This window comes from Seriola dumerili, unplaced genomic scaffold (genome assembly GCF_002260705.1).
Source record: "Seriola dumerili isolate Sdu_G_001 unplaced genomic scaffold, Sdu_1.0 BDQW01000110.1, whole genome shotgun sequence".
Taxonomy (NCBI): domain Eukaryota; kingdom Metazoa; phylum Chordata; class Actinopteri; order Carangiformes; family Carangidae; genus Seriola; species Seriola dumerili.
This window is the reverse complement of record NW_019174365.1, coordinates 10609278-10627152: the sequence shown is the minus strand read 5'-3', so window position 1 is coordinate 10627152 and position 17875 is coordinate 10609278. Positions and strand designations below refer to the sequence as shown.

Below are 17875 nucleotides of genomic sequence, written 5' to 3'. Positions count from 1 at the left end.
CAGAGTGATGGTGACTGAGGCAGTGATGATGCAAGTTGTTTTTAAAAGCCCTTTTCTAACGTGGATGATAGTGATGAAGATGTGATGAAGCGGGAGAAGATCATTGGGTGGAGGGGAGAGTGGAAGAGGAAGAAGTAATGATGATGAAATTTTTAAAAGCGATGATGAAAAAAGAAATTCTGACAACACGGCCCTCACTCAGCATGTATGACTCTTTATATATGGAGTAGGTAAAGGAATTGATTAGGTCAGTTCCTTTATGGTGAAAAATGAACATGATAAATTCATTTGTTCTATAATTTATATACATTTTAAATTGAAACTTAATAACAAAGGCCTCAGAGTCAAACTGCCGTGACCTCTCATAATGAAATGCATCTGACCTGGGCTTGACTCTCAGCACAAGCTTTTAACAAACCACTGACTCTCTGTTGCCCAGGGATTTTTTTTTTTTTTTCTCTCTTGTATTGATCTTTGCTTTGTGGCTGCCTCAGCTGACAAGCAGCAGGAATTTATCTGTGCTCTTTTAAGTATCCTGTGGAGATTCATTGAGGCATGCCTTCGATTGCTCAGCGCAATCCGGGCCTCTTCTTAATAGCCTGCAACGCTCTTCAGTCTGGTCTTCATTAACGTGTTCTTTTCATCCTGATTGCCGTGGTGGTTTTGTGTGTGAGTGTATATACGTGTAAAGATTACATAATACTGTGCTGAAATACAGCGGGCGCATTCAAACCGGAAACTGGTTTTTAATGTTGTGATCGATGTATGGTACAACTTCACCTACATGTAGGATAATTGTACCAGTAGTGTGTTTCCAGCCACCGTTTCTTATGTCAGGGGTGTGGTAGAGTTTATTCAAGTAGAACTCTGCCTTAAAACAGATTTGATTTATAATTAGAGCTGCAACGATCAGTCAATTCATCGATTAGTGGATCACCAGAAATTGAATCAGCAGCTATTATGGTAATTAATCGATTGTTTCAGTCATTCTTCAACCAAAAGTGACCAGTATTCTCTCTATTCTTAGTTGTATATGACAGTAAATTGGATATCTTTAGGTTTTGGACGATTGGGCTGGCAAAACATTAAGGACATCACAGTGAGCTTGGAGAAATTGTAAATGGCATTTTCCCACTATTTTTTAAAAACATTTTAAAGACTAAACAACAAATAGATTAATCGAGACAATAATCGGCAGATTAATCGATGATAATCAAAAATAATCATTAGTTGGTCTAAAATGCTATTAAATGCCTTTACAACTAAATTAGTTTGAGGTCTTAGTATTGCTCTCAGATCTAAAACAGAAGACGGATTCTCCTTGGACTCGACGGAATTGTTTTTTTAGGTTTTTAAGTTTCAGAAAAAAATATCTCAAGCTGTTGTAGACCTGAAACACATTTGAAGTTGCTCGGCTTTCTTACCTGGCACCGCTACTGTAGACTGTAGAAAATACTTTTTGCCTTTCTCTTTGATGGACTTTCCAGAGATAAGATAGGAGATAAGACAAAATGAAACCTTCATATGCATCCACAGTAGAGGTTTATGTAGTTCATCCAAGTGACATATTGCTAATGATTCAAACTGCCAAGTGGGACAGCGTGAAACACATTAGTCTCAAAGAAAAAAAAATCCTTAAATACTATTATTTATTTTAGTGTATTGGAGCTGCTTGTTAGTGAGTTTGGGGTGATTTTAAGTCTGGTCTTTGTGATCATAACAATGTAGTGGTATAAGTTTGTGGAATTACTTTAATATTCCTGTAGAGATTTATACACTACAGCAAACCGGTTCCAATCTCAGGGGCCTGTAAAATCTCCAAAAATCTTACAAATGTTATTATTATTGCTCTGTCAATTATTTTCTTGATTAATCAATTAGTCATTTGGTAAATAAAATGTCAGAAAATTATGAAAAATGTCAGTTTCCCAAAGATTCCCAAAGATTTTTTTTTTTTTTTACATATATGACTCAAAACAATGACTCATCAGTGCAGCTTTAGTCACATCTCTTGTCCACCTTCCCGTAACATCTTGTCTTATAAACACCAAGATGGCTGCAGCTCTTGACAAGACAGGTAAGTAAACAGCTGTTAATGCTAACGCTATGTAGCAATAGCAAAACTTACAAATTAACTCTAAAAAACAATATACTGAACCAGTGCATCCAGGCCTAGACCACGTCATGTAGTTATATTTATACTGTATATCACCATTCAGAGAGGCTGATACAGTCGGAAATATGATTGAATTATTTTTAATTAGATTTTTTTTAAATAAGGTTTTAATTAAGTTTCTAATTAGCCTAATGTAGGGGAAGGTGGGGTCTGGATGAAAGTGATGAGAAGGGGGGAATGGAAGGAGGGGGTGAGGGTGGAGGTGAGGGAGATAAAGGAAAGATACAGAGATAAGTGACAGAGGGTGGAGAGAAAGAGAGGGTGTCACCATCACACTTGTAGGACTAATAATAATAATTGTAGCAGTGGGTGTTGAGGGGGATCAATTCCATTTGGAAGATGGATCTTTTGAGGATGTTGTTTCTGGACATGCCGTCAAACTGCTCAGATAAATGGCTCCAGCTCCTGTCCTCGCAGGCCTCTCACTTTCTGTTCTGCTCTTTGACGTGCACGCCTCCTTCTTCCTCTCCATCTGATCCTGGTTCTTATCAGAGCTGAGTCCAAACTTCAGTCTCTTCAGCAGCCACTGCAGGTTTTCCAGCAGAGGTCTTCTCTGCCTGTCCTCAGATGTCGGGCACTTGAAACCGGCTTAGTTGTGCCTCTCTCCTGCCTCCTCACGCCTCCTCTGATGCTCCTTGTTCCGATCACTTACAGTGAATCTGAGGCTTGAGATGGCCTCCACCTTTCTTTCCACTGAAGCCTCCTCTCTTGCTTCAGATGCTCCTGCCCATGTTTCTCCAGGGGCTTTCTGCTCATTGGCCTCCTCTCCTCCTCCCCTCTCTCTTTGGCCTCTTCCTCTCCTCCTCAACTCTTATTTTCTGCCTTTTCAATCTTTCAGTTTCTTTAATCTCTTTCCCTTTTTCTCTCTCCTGCACATCTGCAGCTCCGGAGCAGCTCTTGCTCTGCGCTCCATCTCCATTTCCTTCAACTCGTTTAACATTTCTTTTTCTGAGCTCTTTCCTTCTCTCCTCAGGGGTCAGTTTCCTGATGCTCAATCAATCTCCATTTCAGCCTGGAGTTGACTTTGGTGTCTTTGTTCGGCCTGCGTCAATCCAGCTTGCAGCTCTCAGTGTGTGTGACAATGATGCCAGAGTTTATATAGATTATTTCATGTCTGCATTTCTGATTCTCTTGAGAACCGCTCATCCAAAAAACGTCACGGCTGATGCTTCACTTCCTTGGGTCGTCAGCAATACACCAGTGAAGTTTGAATTAGATCAGATGAGCGAAAATTGAAGGACAGACAGACAGACAGACAGACAGACAGACAGACAGACAGACAGACAGACGGTTCTTGATTTATTAGTAGGATTATGGTAGACTGTTGTTTTATCCACAATAAAATTTTATGATTTATCCCATGAAATACCTAAGGTGTGCTCATAATGGCTGACCTGACCTTTCAGTAATTTTCTTTCCTGTACTATTTCTTTAATAAGTGATTTATATAGCATATGCCTAATATAAGTCATGTCCCGATAACAATCCTATAATATTCTCGGCCTTATTGTAATCTTGATGTAGTTAGGTTGGTTTAGTTATTTTCATATTTATCGCTGTCAGGCAGAACATCTGGCCCTTCCCCCATGGGATTATAAAACACAGCTGTTTTATAAAACATACATCTTATGATAATTTACATTTTTACATTTACGAAACAAAAGAGCGAAAGCAAACTAAAGTGACAACATTATAAGCACGTCTATCTTCTGTACCTATACTGTATCTACAGTTTATCCGGTTTATGGGGTTTGTCTTTGTGCATCATCCATATTTACAAAGCCTGTTTTTGAAGAATTGAGCAAGTCCCAGTCAAAGGGGCAAAATAAAACAAAACTCATTTTCTATATCATTCACAGAGCACATTGTACAAATCCACTTTATCTTCTTTCAGATTGACAAACCGCCCGACAAGTACTAAAGAAATACCAGAGCTCAGCTGGGCACATAGAGATATTTACTTTTAAGATAAATTATAAACATAATTCTCAGTATCTATATTCATTTTTTATATTATACTAAATTTATGCAATTTAGTTTTTTTTTTTTATAACATAAATGTTCCCACACGTCATGTTTTTTCTTGTAAAACATGGTAAAGAAAGTCCTGATGTGTATCAGCCTCATACATGACTCATCTAAGGCTTTTCCTGCTGGCAGTATTGTTATTTATCTTTTTTATTTTTTTTATTTCTCGGGTTACTTTATTTTTGGCATGATGATGTGTATAATAGGATTGCACTGTAATATCCGGGGGCAGGTCCAGAGTGGAGTGGGAGTGTCTGCGCGCTGCTCTGCCTTCCTACCAGGAAAACGCTGGAGGAGACCCAGAGTGCCACACAGCCGCGCACTGCAGAGGAGAGAGCAGGACGCAAACACCACCGAGGACTATGTCAGCTTTCTCACGCACCGAGGGACGCTTACACCACCGGCGCAGCGCAGTCAATGCACATCCGCTGCCTCTGCTTTAGTTCCGCAGACACACATCGCCCTGTTTCACACTTATGCTCTTCTGAAACCTTCACCGCTGCTGCTGCTGCTGCTGCTGCCGACTCTGGTCCATCCCTGTCCCCTCCTCCCCTCTCTTTCCTCCTCCTCCTCCCGCTCTCCGCCGTCCCGTCGTCAGGATGGACAAGACACTCTGCAGTCCGCATCCCGGGACCAACAAAACCAACTCTTCCTCCACGGACCGCGGGAACTCATCGGCGTGCAAGCAGCCCAGCGGCCGGAGCGGCTCGCACAGCCCCGGCTCCGGCTCCTTGGGTGGCCCGGCCGGAGCAGGAGGAAGCCGGGGAGCTGTGCTGGGGAACAGCATGAATCTGCAGCAGCAGCAGCAGCAGCAGCAGCAGCCGGGGCGGAGGCGGCTGCTANCGCACAGCCCCGGCTCCGGCTCCTTGGGTGGCCCGGCCGGAGCAGGAGGAAGCCGGGGAGCTGTGCTGGGGAACAGCATGAATCTGCAGCAGCAGCAGCAGCAGCAGCAGCAGGCGCGCAGGAGGCAGCTGGAAGGAGTGCTGAGCAAATACACCAACCTGATCCAAGGCTGGCAGAACAGGTAAGCACATGGATGGAGTTATCGGCAGAGAGAGGAGAGGAGGAGTGGGGGGGGGGGGTTTAGATTGTGATTCCTGTCCGCTTCAGGGTCCGTGGCTTCGTTCGTTTGCTTATTTGCCCCGTCCACTTGCAACTTTTACACCAACGTTCACATTGCGAAAGGGGAGCGAGGAGGAGGAGGGTGGGGTGGGCGGGTGGGGTGGGGGGTGAGAGGGGTTTAAATCCAAACCTGCTTCCAGGCTTGTAGGCCTGCTAATGAACTAGTTTACCGACTATTGTAAGTCAAACAAGGACTCGCATCTACAAATTCAGATAACAGCTTGTGCAGAGATGCCTGCATTAAACCATGCCTTTGGAAACAGTGCACTTTTGGTTGAGAGTGTATCAGAGACATATTGACACAATGCTTCAGTCATTTATGAGGCCAGATTTAGTGGCATTGTATGTAGAGCTGAGACAGGAGCTATTTGGATGACTCATAGGTACTAAAATGAACAGGTTCTGAGATGTGAATCAAGCTGGTTTTCTTTGGTCTTTGAGCTGTTTGGAAAGTTCAACAAAGTCACCAAGAAAATAATTGATCATGTTAATAATGGAAAGTCATCATCAGTTGCAGCCCTAGCTGTATTGGATTCTAATATTATGCCTCCCTACTGTAATAGCAGTGGTCAAAACATTAGACACACATTTCAGTATTATGCATCCCAGTACAGGGCTGCAACTAACCATCATCTTCAATATTGGTTTCATCTGATGGTTATTTTTCGTGGGTTATAAATGAATCATTTTGTTTATGTCAGAAAATTGTGAACAATCCTTGCTGAACGTGATGTATTCAAATTGCTTGTTTTATTCTACCAACAGTTTAAAACCCAAAGATATTTAGTAGCTATACAATCACAGATGGCACAAACAAAGGTATCACATCCTCTGATTTCAGAAGCTGGAAACAGCAAATGTTTGGTGTCTATGGTAATAGTTGCTGCTGAGTTTTTCTGTCGCTCTACCAATAGATTTATCAACCAATCACTGTAGCTCAAAAATGCCCGATTTTTTTTTTTTGCCACTTGGGGGCAGCACAAACAATTTGCGAAACCAACATTGAAATCCTTTTAGATATGGCAAAATTCTTGGAAAACAATTTCTTATTCATACAGCCAGCAGTTACATAGAAACATGAGCATTCATTTGGCGTCATGTTCCTGGCCGTCCGATGAATGTAAGCCCAAAACTGACCTTTTTTATTTTTTTGAGTCTGTTTTGGTCTCTACCAGCTCCTGAGGGGAATATCTGGCTCTTTAGCAGCCAAATGTTCCACTGTGTTCACCAGCTAATCTCTAAACTGTGTCTATCTGCTGTTTGCTGCTGAACAGGTGGAGTACAGTGGTTTTTTTAGGGGTTTTTTTTTTTTTTAGAGCTTTTTCTCTGTAAACAGCTGCCTGCTGCGGCTGAAAATGACTCTGTGAGAGTAGTGAGAGTGAAACAAACGGCAAAGTTGCAGCCGACAGATAAAAAATGAGCTGAAACTATAAAGCTCTGCAGTCGAGGGGAGAAGCAGAGTCAGATTATAATCCTCTGCAGATTCATCACTACAAGTGACCCCTTCCTCATTGTACACTGTTTTCACATTGTCATTTGATATATTATTATTATAAATATAGATTATTAGTTTAAGGGATCTTTATAAAAAAAAATGTTTATTGTCTATATTTAGGCAAAAAAAAAACAGCTGATATATTGTTATTGTTCTTGGTATCAGTATCAGTATTGGCCTCAATAATACAAAATAACCCCCAAAAAACAACAACACTACCGACTCAAGTGTGGAAAAGCTCCCACAGCTGAATGAACATCTGTCTCAAAAATTTTCAGCCAACAATCATTTTAATTATTGATTAATCTCCTGATAATTTTTTCATTGATTGATCATTTGGTCTATAAACTGCTGGAAAATGTTGAAAAATGCTCGTCACAGTTTCTAATTGAGTCTTCAAATTGTTGCAACCCTTATTTTGTCTCTGTCAACCTTAAAATGTTCACTTAATTTTGACATAAGAGAAAAGAAAAGTAGCAAACTTTCACAAATAAGGAGCGGGAACTAGAGAGTGTTCATTGTTTGTAATGATGATTAATTGCATGATTAATTGATGATGAAAATAGCTGCTGATTTTTCCAACTAATCGATTGATTGACTAATTGTTGCAGATCTAGTTTTAAGATTCATAAGAAGAGGGCTTATTGTAGGGCTGCATTGGATTGTACAGGTGTGACTGAAGAGTATTGGACATTTGCGTGTGTGTGTGTGTGTGTGTGTGTGTGTGTGTGTGTTCGCTCTCCCCTGTGTGCTGCCTTGCTGCGGGTTGATGCGGTTGCTGATATGCCTTATTGGTTTATTTTATTGCTTCGAACAGATATTAGCTGAGGTCGTCTGATATTCTGTTGCTCCTGAAGCACTGCGGCCGCTCTCATAATGAAGTGCAGAACATCTCGGCGACAACTGTCGAGATCACAGCGGTGCATTATTGTGCGACTGTACCTCATGTAGCATTCATGGGTTCAACTCCCTGCCCTCCGATTTATTCAAGACTCTGAGAGATGAATGCTGAGAGAGTTTTATGAGAAGCTCTGAGTGAGTTTTTAATTTAAAAATATTACTCAGGCCTACACTGATTGTTGTTGTGAGTCACAAACATCTGGCTGTGGTTTGGGTTTTTTTTTTTCAATACAAAACCTTTTCTTGTGAATTTCCTGTTTACCACCAAACTCCTGTACAGTTAACATGAATTATGCAGGATTTCTCTTCTGCAGCTGTGATTCGATTTGGGAATAGAATTAGTTTTTTTTTTTTTTTTTTTTACCCATACACACAGGGAAAATAAAAGACGTATAGTGGCTCGCTGTAGCGGTGCTGCAGAGAAGAAGGAAGCTGAGGCTGTGGTGTACTGTATATGATCTGGGCTGGAAGCCAGTGTACGTGAGAGAGGTGGGGTAGGGAGGCGGAGGCGGAGAGAACGAGCAGTTGCTACTTTCTCTCCTATTAAACTGACAGGCAGATGATGCACTGAACCGGATCTTGATTTGCACCCACAGGAATACCTGGGTAAAAAAGATACACGTTCGTTTCAAAGGGGAAAAAGTCAGTTGGTATTGACCAAAAGAAAAATAAATTGTGTCTGATGCTCATGTGGGCTTTTTTATCCGTCTCCTCTTCTCACACAAACGCTTGACATAACATGGAGTATATGTACTGTATGTAAACAAATATACTGCTCAGTGTGTTTTCAGCAGGTTTTGGTTTATGCTTTGTGATGGTACCTGTGACCCATTTCAGTTTCAAAGTGCCTAAAGGCAAAGGTCTGGCTTTCAAGGAGAGATTCCTTTTGGTTCATTGACCTGAGCCAGAGCCATGGCCTCGAGCCTCGAGTAAATGTGTAGATGTAGATAGCGAACACTGACTAAAACATCCTGAAAATGTGGCCTGAAACTGAAAAGCTTTTCAGTATGCAGTCAGATCAAATTCTTCCTGATTTACTGCAGTGCTAACCTACTAGCACTGCTGCTAGTTAGAACGATGATTGTTAAGGTCACTAATCATAACCAAGATCCTTATCAGCTCATCAGGAAACCATATTCATCTCTCAAAATAGCAGAACACCATGACAGTGCAATCTTGGTATCATTTGAATTTAAATTTATGGCATTCAATTTGATTTATTTTTCTTTTGAATCTCATATTTTGCTTGATGCCGGTCCTTCCGCATACAGTACGTACTGTAGGTAGGATGTGATTAATCAAGGCAGTGTTGCTTATGTGCATTTGAAATTAAGAGGAGTTAACCCTACAGTATGTAAATGAATTAAGATGCTTCCTGGAGTCATGTTATTGTTATTTTGTACAAAGCCATTATGTCACTCACTGAAACTAGTTTTCTTTCAGGAATGTTAATTAGGAGGCAAATATGTGACCGTGGGGACTTCTTTAAATACAAGGAAATGGGTCTTCTTGACGTTAATGTTGCTGTTTATAAAACTATTTTGTGTAAGGGCTTGTATAATGTAATTGAGACGTTTAAAGCTCTACTTTTAGGTCAGACGTTTTGTGTGATTTGTGTTTTCTGTTGTTTTTTTTTTGTTTTGTTTTGTTTTTTTACCTGTAGTTAGAGACAGCCTCTGACCTGCCTCTCTGAAAACCTCACAGGGCCCCTTCCCAACAATAAAGCCTGTAAGTCTGTCAACCAAAAACAAAGCTATTCATACGTTCACAAAAGTTTATACAGATTATAAAAGCAAACAGATATTAACATAATGTGCTCCATATGGGTGATGCTGAAACAATTTCCAGCTAATGTCAACAACAGAAAGACAATGTAATGAACAGGCAGAATGACAACATCAGTCCAATTGTCATGAGTTCTTTTAGTATGAGTCAAACCAAGAAGGAGGCATTTGAATTAGCCGAAGGCATGACATTTATTGTGAAAATCCAACAGGTTTAGTGGTAGTTGAAGTGGTTGGGCTGCTTGTTCTGTATCAACAAGCTTGGGTTGTTTCTTTTCATTAACGCCATATTCACTCTCCATTAAGACTATTTTGAGTCTAACATGCTGTAATTTGCAAAGTTCCTTGCAGAGTTTCTAAGAAAACAGTAGTAATCAAAATCATATGAGAACTTGGTCTTTAAATACCTCTGACGTAGTTTAGTTGTGAAAGCAGGTTTCGGGCCTGTGGTTTTAATTTAACAACTTTTGTTGAGAATTGCTCGCACTTTGTGCTTTTTAAAGTGTCCCTGAAGTGCTTTCTCTGTCACATGGGATACCTTAATGAAGATACATGAGCTTATTTTTACTCCACGTAGACAAAAAAAGCCTTTGGTTAGTTCAAAATTACTTGTTTCGGGCTTTTTCGAAACCCATTAGAGGAAGAAGAAAAGAATCTGGACAGTCCATCCTTTCCCAGGTTGTGTTGAATATTTGCATACTCTTAATATCTCTAAGTGCCTACAGCTTTTAAATATAAACACATCTGAAGGAGGAGGGGGGTGGGGGTTGGGGGGGTGGTGTCTGTTGCATGATGGTGTTGGACTAATTACAGTTGTCAATCACGTCCCAGTATTTGTCACGTGGAGGAACACATAGTATGTGTTTGGCAGGTGGTGTCGTGGTGGGCAGCAGACCTGAGTGGAGCTAATTCTGCCTCACTGCGTGGGTGGCCATGTGTCAGTGTGAAGTGCTGTTATGTTGTGTAGGTGCTGTGTGTGTATGTGCCAGAGAAAATGTGCTAGGTAGCCTTTTTTTGGTGTGTGTGTGTGTGTGTGTGTGTGTGTGTGTGTGTGTGTGTGTGCACATTTGCAAACCTATAGACACATGCTCAGTTCAGGTTACTGACTGCTGTGTTTGAAAGAAGTGGACGTTTGGAACGCAGACAGGGTCCAATGAAAGCTGCTTTTGAGTTGCATTATGGGAAATGTAGGATCGAGCACTTTTGGAGCTCTAGCCATATTAGAGACTAAAAGTCAGGATATATTTTGCTTTGATTTTGACGGCTCAGATTTTTTAAGATTTTTTTTTTTGGGTAGTTTTGCCTTTATTTAGCGGCAGTAGTAGAGGTATAGACAGGAAATGCTGGGAGTCACGGGGATATGACATTCAATAAAGGTCCCCAACCATGGATGTTGTGGTTTTGGCATGCGTGCTGACCACAAGGTCACTGGGGTGCCCCAACTCTTCTGTCTTTTATCTTTCTCTCATCCCACCAAATTTATGATACTGTAATGTAGTAAAAAAAAGTCCAAATAAATAAAAATCAAAAATATAAATCTACGGAGTTCCCCTTTAGAGGATATCTAAAGTCTTATTTTTGTAGGTTTTGACCATCATTTTTAGTGGTAATTATAAATTTGCACTCCATAAGCGAATTTTGGAAAACTGTGATGTTATGAAGTGAATTGAATCCTTTCTCAAACCATTGTGGGAAAGCAGGTGACACGGGACTGACCAGCGACAAAAGGGTGGAGTTAAAGTTGAAAATTTTCAACTTTATGCAAATGAGGGCGAAGTTTTGCTCTGTAGCGATTTACTGAAACTGTGGTGCGACATAAAGTCCTTCATGGTTTGGATAAATGTTCATTATTGTCATTTTATTGTCCTTGAGGATTAAGGATGCAAATGAAAACAAAGTGCTGCTTGGCACAAAGTTAAACCTGACCCCAAAAACCAACTCTTAACTCTCAATCAGTGAAGTGCAGCTGAAATGACAGCTACATGAGCACATACACAGAGACGCACACACTCACACTGTCATTTATAAAATACTTGAGAGTCTATTTCCGAAATAATGACTTCACATTACACATCCTCTGGGCCTCCAGACCAAGCAATTAGGTTACGCACACACATTCACTCACATGATCTTTTATTACTGGTACAAATATGGTTGTGTGTCTGACATGATTAATGCAAGATTCACCTGTTGGAAAATGCTGTGTACACTACAGGAACACATGCTGGGTGTGTGTGTGTGTGTATGTGTGTGTGTGTGTGTGTTTGTGTTTGTGTCTGAATGCCATCAGCTGGTCATTCTATGTATGTGATAATTCATGTCAAATTTGTTGCTTTTGATGGTGAAGCAAAGCAGAGATTTTCGGTCACGGATAGCGGCTGAAAGCTGGTTTCCAGGGTGATGATGGTGGACTTAGTTTCAAAAAGCAAAAACAAGAAAAAAAAAGATTCAGATTTATTTTCAAACTGCAGTGCCAAATGAGGTCTGGCGTTCAACTTTTCATGCAGGAGATATTGCTCTGTTGTTTGTGTTTTAATCTGGTTTTCATCTACTTAACCTGATGACTGTTATCATTTGCATGCAGATCACAGAATACTAAACACTCAGAGCTCTCTCAGTCTCCTCTTTAGTTATCTCACTGTACGATGTGGGGCTGTGAGGATTTTCACATGTGTAGATTCTAAATTTACGTATTCCTAAGCGGTCAGCGGGCTGGGGAGTACATTGTGAGGGATGAATCATTTCTTTGCAGTTGTGCTCAGTGGAAAGGAGCACTGCTCTGCTTCTCTGATCAAAGCTGTGAGTCGGGGTAATGCGGCTCTGGTGGGTGTCTCCGCGGCAGAGAAGAGAGAGCAAACTCAGGGTGTGAGCTTGGCTTCATGTTAATTTGTTTTTGCTGCTAGCTTCAAAAGAAAGGATTTTGTAGATGTTGACAAAACGATCTCAGGTCAGGGTCCACTTACTAATTTGCTCTGGAGCTTTTGATCCTATCCCAAGTCTTCTTCGGCAGAATGCATTTTCACACTTTCAGTGGAACTGCTAATGTTCAAACTTAGTGTGATATGATGGAAAGCCCCCAGAACAACCAATTAAGTGCATGGACCTTGAGACTGTTTGCTGTTTCTAAGGTCACGAGTTTAACTGACAGGCTCATTTTGTGCACCACTTTGATCAAAGCTCAGGCTTGATCTTGCATTGGCTATATTTTTGACGTTAACATTGAATTTCAGGTGTTTATGGGTCCACTTGCCTCAGAAGAACAGACACCTGGTCCAGTACCCCATAGGACGGGGTTCAGGTGATAATCATTCTAATTTGGTTGAGTAGCTCCTGTTTTACTGCCATGTGTCAGTATGTCCCTCCAAGTTACTTTTTGGATCTTGATTACTGACTATATAGATATATATATATATATATATATATATATATGTATATATTGTCCAGCTGACTACAGAATGTTTTATTGTTAGTGAAGGAGGTGTCATAAACCATAAGGTGCCAAAAATACATCTCTGAAGCTTGAAGGTAATTATTTTATAAATCAGTTGCTACGACTTTGCATTTGTTCTTTGGATATTATTATTATTATTCTGCTGCTCTTTTTAACCGCGACTGCTTAATGGTTAATTGGTGATCATGCTGCTGCCATGTTGGCTCTCTCTATTAGGACCTGTTTGGGTCGACTGCATTTTGGAATAGGTCTGATTACCCATGGGTAAAAGGTTCAGTCTCGCTGTGCTCAGGTCCCCCTTTTAGATTGGGTCTCTAGTTACTGATAATTCATCAGTGCGCGTAGGTTTTTTATTAGTTTGTTTTGATTATTTTGGACCAGTAAATTCCAGCTGAACAGTGAGCAGTTTCCAGTCAACAACCTCAGACAAACCAATTGTCCATAAGCTCCGTAAAAAAATGGCAGCCAGTCCAAGTAAACGTGCAGCTGGTGAAGTAAGTGAAGCATCTAACAAGCTTGAGGTCCAGACATTTCTAAGGAGCTGGTGGCAACCAAACTTGGGTTAAAAACCAGCCAATACTGCGCTTAAATTTGTCAGATATAACATATCTCTAACAGGTTAACCATGCTGCACTATGTCTGCTAAATACATGTCAGCTAGGTGATGTCTCAGCGCTGTGTTTCTGTAAGATCAGCTTTAGGACTTTCCTATGATTGTATATGGTAACAAAATATTGGCTTACAAAACACCTTTGACATTATTATTAGACATTATCATATTACAATGTTAAAGTATCAGTCACATCTCCTGCCAATAAATGGTGTGATTTACCACTTTTCTCTTGTTCCGATGTTCCTCCGAGCATTTTTGAGAATGAACTGCTAAAAGACGAGGGATGAGATGCAACTTCTGCTGACGAGCTATGTCCCGCAGCATCAATGTTAATGCCATAAGGAAATGGCAGTGTTTCTGTTGATGTGGACAAATGTCCTTGACTAAGCTCTTTTTACAGTGTTATTATTGTTTTGGTTTATTTGAATGATATCAGCAAAAATGTATTAGATAGCTCTTTGTTGTCACAGATGGCAGTTCTTGAGTGGATGAGTGATTACATTTCAGAGCTGTAAGCCAGGGACGGTTTAGATCAAAAGCTGCTGAATTCATTTTTTTTCTTTGCCTAAAAATCTTAATTTGTGCTTCACGACCTAAAATCAGTGAAACCCAAACAACAAATTAGTGATATCTGCAGTTTGCCAGGTTGTTTAGCATTTTATCAGGAAATCGAGCTGCAACTAACAATATTTTCATTATTTTCTAAGTGTATAAAATGTCAGAAAATGCCTGTCACAGTTTCACATAGCCCAGACTGAAAACAGGCCTGTGTTAAAACATTGCAAGGAGTTGCATTGGTGAGGGGCATGTTGTACCAGTGAGACATGAAACAGGACCCGCTAAGTCAAATTTGAGTAACACAGTCTTGAGTTTGAAGGTTTTTCAGATGCTAAAAAAAACAAAAAAAAACTACTTGTAAAACTACAATATAGGATTTTACAACTGTGCAGAATAATCACAGCAGTCATTTTTATCTTTCCTCGTGACGATTGTGACGTAAACAGTAGTAATACAGCACTTGCATCACAAAGTAATCCACGAGGAATGTGCACTTGCATGTGCTGTATGCCACCGGGAAACACAGCACCTTGCCAGATGATAGCCCAGGCCTGATTCTCTCTTCAATTTCCTCCTGATAGTTTCGTATTCTCGTACACAATAGGGATATTAGATGTTTGTTGTCTTTAATATATGTCGATATGAATATGTTCACCAAGTTCATTAAGTTCATTATCCTAAGTTTTCACTTGAAACAGCTTCATTGGAACTGATGTTAAATGTGCTGTTCTAGGTGAGAACTTCAGCGAGGGAGATGTTTTTAAGTGGTGTAACAAGTGCAGTGATGCTGCTGCCAAACATTGTTGTTCCATCAGTCCATCATTATGTTTCATTTTTCCCACTTTGCTGCAGCCTCATGCTCTCAAACGTTAAAAGTCCCCCCCCCCCCCAGCCTAGAGAGTCTGCGGCCTCGCAGATCGGGTAATGTCAGCCCCGGCTTGTTATCCAGCACCATCCATCATGCTAAAGGTCTGCATTGTGGTTTAGCTGCAAAGGCTAAAGTGGCCGGAGGGGTCAACGGTAAAAGCCTCCACTCTGCTGACTGAACACCAGATAAGACTTCATACACAGTGCAGTGTGTGTGTGTGTGTGAGAGAGAGAGAGGGAAAAAGATAGGGCTGGATAAAAACTGACTCAGGCACATTGTTCCCTGGTTGGCTGTGGTCGACATAAATCACCAGCTCTCCTGATGGAAGGAGGCAAGACTGTGAGTGGGGATCAATTTTCAGACAGCAGTATTCACTGCATCCTCTCCTAGAGAGAGGGTTCATGGGAAAATGCCCACAGTAATGTGAAGGATGCAGTCAGGGAGTTCTTATCCTTTGCATATTTGAAGACTGAAGCCATTCCTGATGCCATTTCTTATCATATATAATAAATGTCTGATATTCCAGTTCGTTATTCTAGTTAGTTGATTAACAGATTAGTTAATCAAACAACAATTTTCAAGTAATCGGGTCATTTATGGATCCAGCCTCTAAAATGTAAGGATTTGCTGCCTCTTCTCTATTTTATATAATCATTAATATAATATATTTGTGTTTTGTAATGTTGGTTGGACAAAACAAATCATGTCACCTTGGGATCTTGGAACTTGTTATTGGTATTTTTTGGTTTTATAGATTAAATGATTAATCAAAAACCAGTCTCTACAGCAAGGTTATTAGAATTCATCCTGTAGGGGAACATGCAGATCTGTGCCAAGTTTCCTGATAATCCATCCAGTAGTTGTTGAGACATTTCACTCAAAACTGCAAATGTAAATCTCATGGTGACACTGGAGGAAAGCATTAGCTACATCCACCTTCTCAGTTGTGCAGTTTTGGTGCCTTTTAACAAACTGAAGATGTGCGGACTTTTGGACTCCTGGTCGGACAAAACTGGTAATATGAAGGTGGCTCTTTAATGTGAGGGTGTACCGCTTTTCTTCGTCCGTTATGACAGTAATACAAATATGTTTTGGACATTTGGTCAAATAAATTAGCTGGTGTCAACTTGGAGCATTTTTCAATATTTTCTGGGGAAATTATTAATCGATAAATTATTAATTGCAATTGTCAGTTGCTCTAGAAGACGTCCCTTTGGGCTTTAGGAAACTGTAATGGGCTTTTTTTTTTTTTTTACCATTTTCCAACATTTTATCAGTTAATTGAGAAAACATTTGGCAGATAAACTGATAGTGAGAATGTACTGAATTTCTGGTGTCATGACCGGCTAAGAAAATCACCACAAATAACGGAAGGTGACAAACAAAGACGAGAGCATGGAGCACCAGGAGCAAAGGCAGGGTCGTCAACAGGACATAACGCACGTTTCTACAGACAAACAACGAGCCTGTTGAGATGGATGAAGTAAGCAGGAGTGGTATAGTTTGTGAGACAACAGCATGAAGGGCGGATTGATGTCAGCTGTTGCTACTCTTTGAAATCTGTGAGACATCTATTTAAAGATAAAAATTGCACCTGAGAGATACAGGTGACGCCTCGCAGTCTCTTCAAATATCACTACAGCCGTGATGTGGCGATGGGAAGAGGCAACAGCTGTGTCTGAGCTCGACGGAGGCCTGATCAATACTGTTGCTTCTGTAATCGTGGATGGAAAGAGAACATTGATTGTTAAAATGGTGACTCTTGTGGGAAAGAGGGTCGGCACAGGGCTGTGTGCTGAACCAGAAGACATGAACAAAGACAACCGCTGTTACCTCAGGCCACAGTACACAAACGGGGAAAGGTTAGCCAAAGCCACCCGGTGCCACTCTGGCCTGTGCTGAACTGCAGAACCAGAACAAAGTGTTAAGTGGAGCAGACAGGCCCGTTTCTTGAATGTCATACAGAATTCTTATTGGCCACAGGAAATGAAATGCCTCTGCCTCTGTGTGTGTGTGTGTGTGTGTGTGTGTGTGTGTTAGGTCTGGCTGGTTTTGATTCTTGCAGCCAGCGATGAGCCAGGCAGAGATTCAATTATGCAGTGATTGAATGTGATTCATTAATCACAAAGGGGGAAATGTGGGGTTTAATTTCCACGCCTGGAGCTGTGCGTTCTGCTAAAGATGACCGCGCTAATCGCTACCTTGAGTAATTTGGAATTGAGCATGCCAGCTTGATGTTGGTGGAAGCAGGCCTTAATGTGCACAGAGGAGTATTTTTAACAAATCTTGCGTGAACAGAACTGTGGTAAATAATATCCTGCAGGCTTTGTTGGATGGGAGGTGAGAAATTTAAAGGCGTTGTGTGTTTTTATGGCAGCTCTCTCTGGCATCTCACACTCATTCATAGCCCTCCTCTTTGTGTTCCTCCTCTTCTCTCTCCCACACCCTGACAAAGTTAGTGCAACAGGAAAAGAAAAAAGATACAGATAATGAGAACATAAAACAATATGATGATAACATTAACGGTGCTTCTTCTCTTTCTCTCTCCCCCTTCTTTTTCTCTGGTTCATTACTTTCTTAACTTCCCTCTCTCTGTGTCTGTTTTCCCTCCATGCAGGTACTTTGTGTTAGATCCAGAGTTGGGACAGCTGCAGTACTTTGTCAACGAGCAGGGGAAAAGCCAGAAGCCCCGTGGGTCCCTGCCCCTGATTGGCGCCTCTGTAACCCCGAGCGACGAGGCTCCGCACATGTTCATTGTAAACTCTGTCAATGGAGAGCTGTACAAACTCAGAGGTATGACCTCATGCTGGCCTCAGGCTGCCCATATATGGCAAAGGACAATCACTGACAGCAGTGTGTGTGTTTTATGTTGGAGCCATT

At 41.0% G+C, this 17875-nt stretch overlaps 1 protein-coding gene across 1 annotated transcript in view; it reads left to right on the top strand.

The window, feature by feature from the left end:
- Window positions 1-4803: 4803 nt before the first annotated feature.
- LOC111223131 (oxysterol-binding protein-related protein 10-like) overlaps window positions 4804-17875 on the top strand; it is a 79781-nt gene continuing 66709 nt past the window's right edge. The window contains exons 1-2 of the mRNA XM_022747159.1: window positions 4804-5228; window positions 17613-17788. Of these exons, the coding sequence (XP_022602880.1) occupies window positions 4804-5228; window positions 17613-17788 (601 nt within the window). The remainder of the gene's footprint in view (window positions 5229-17612; window positions 17789-17875) is intronic.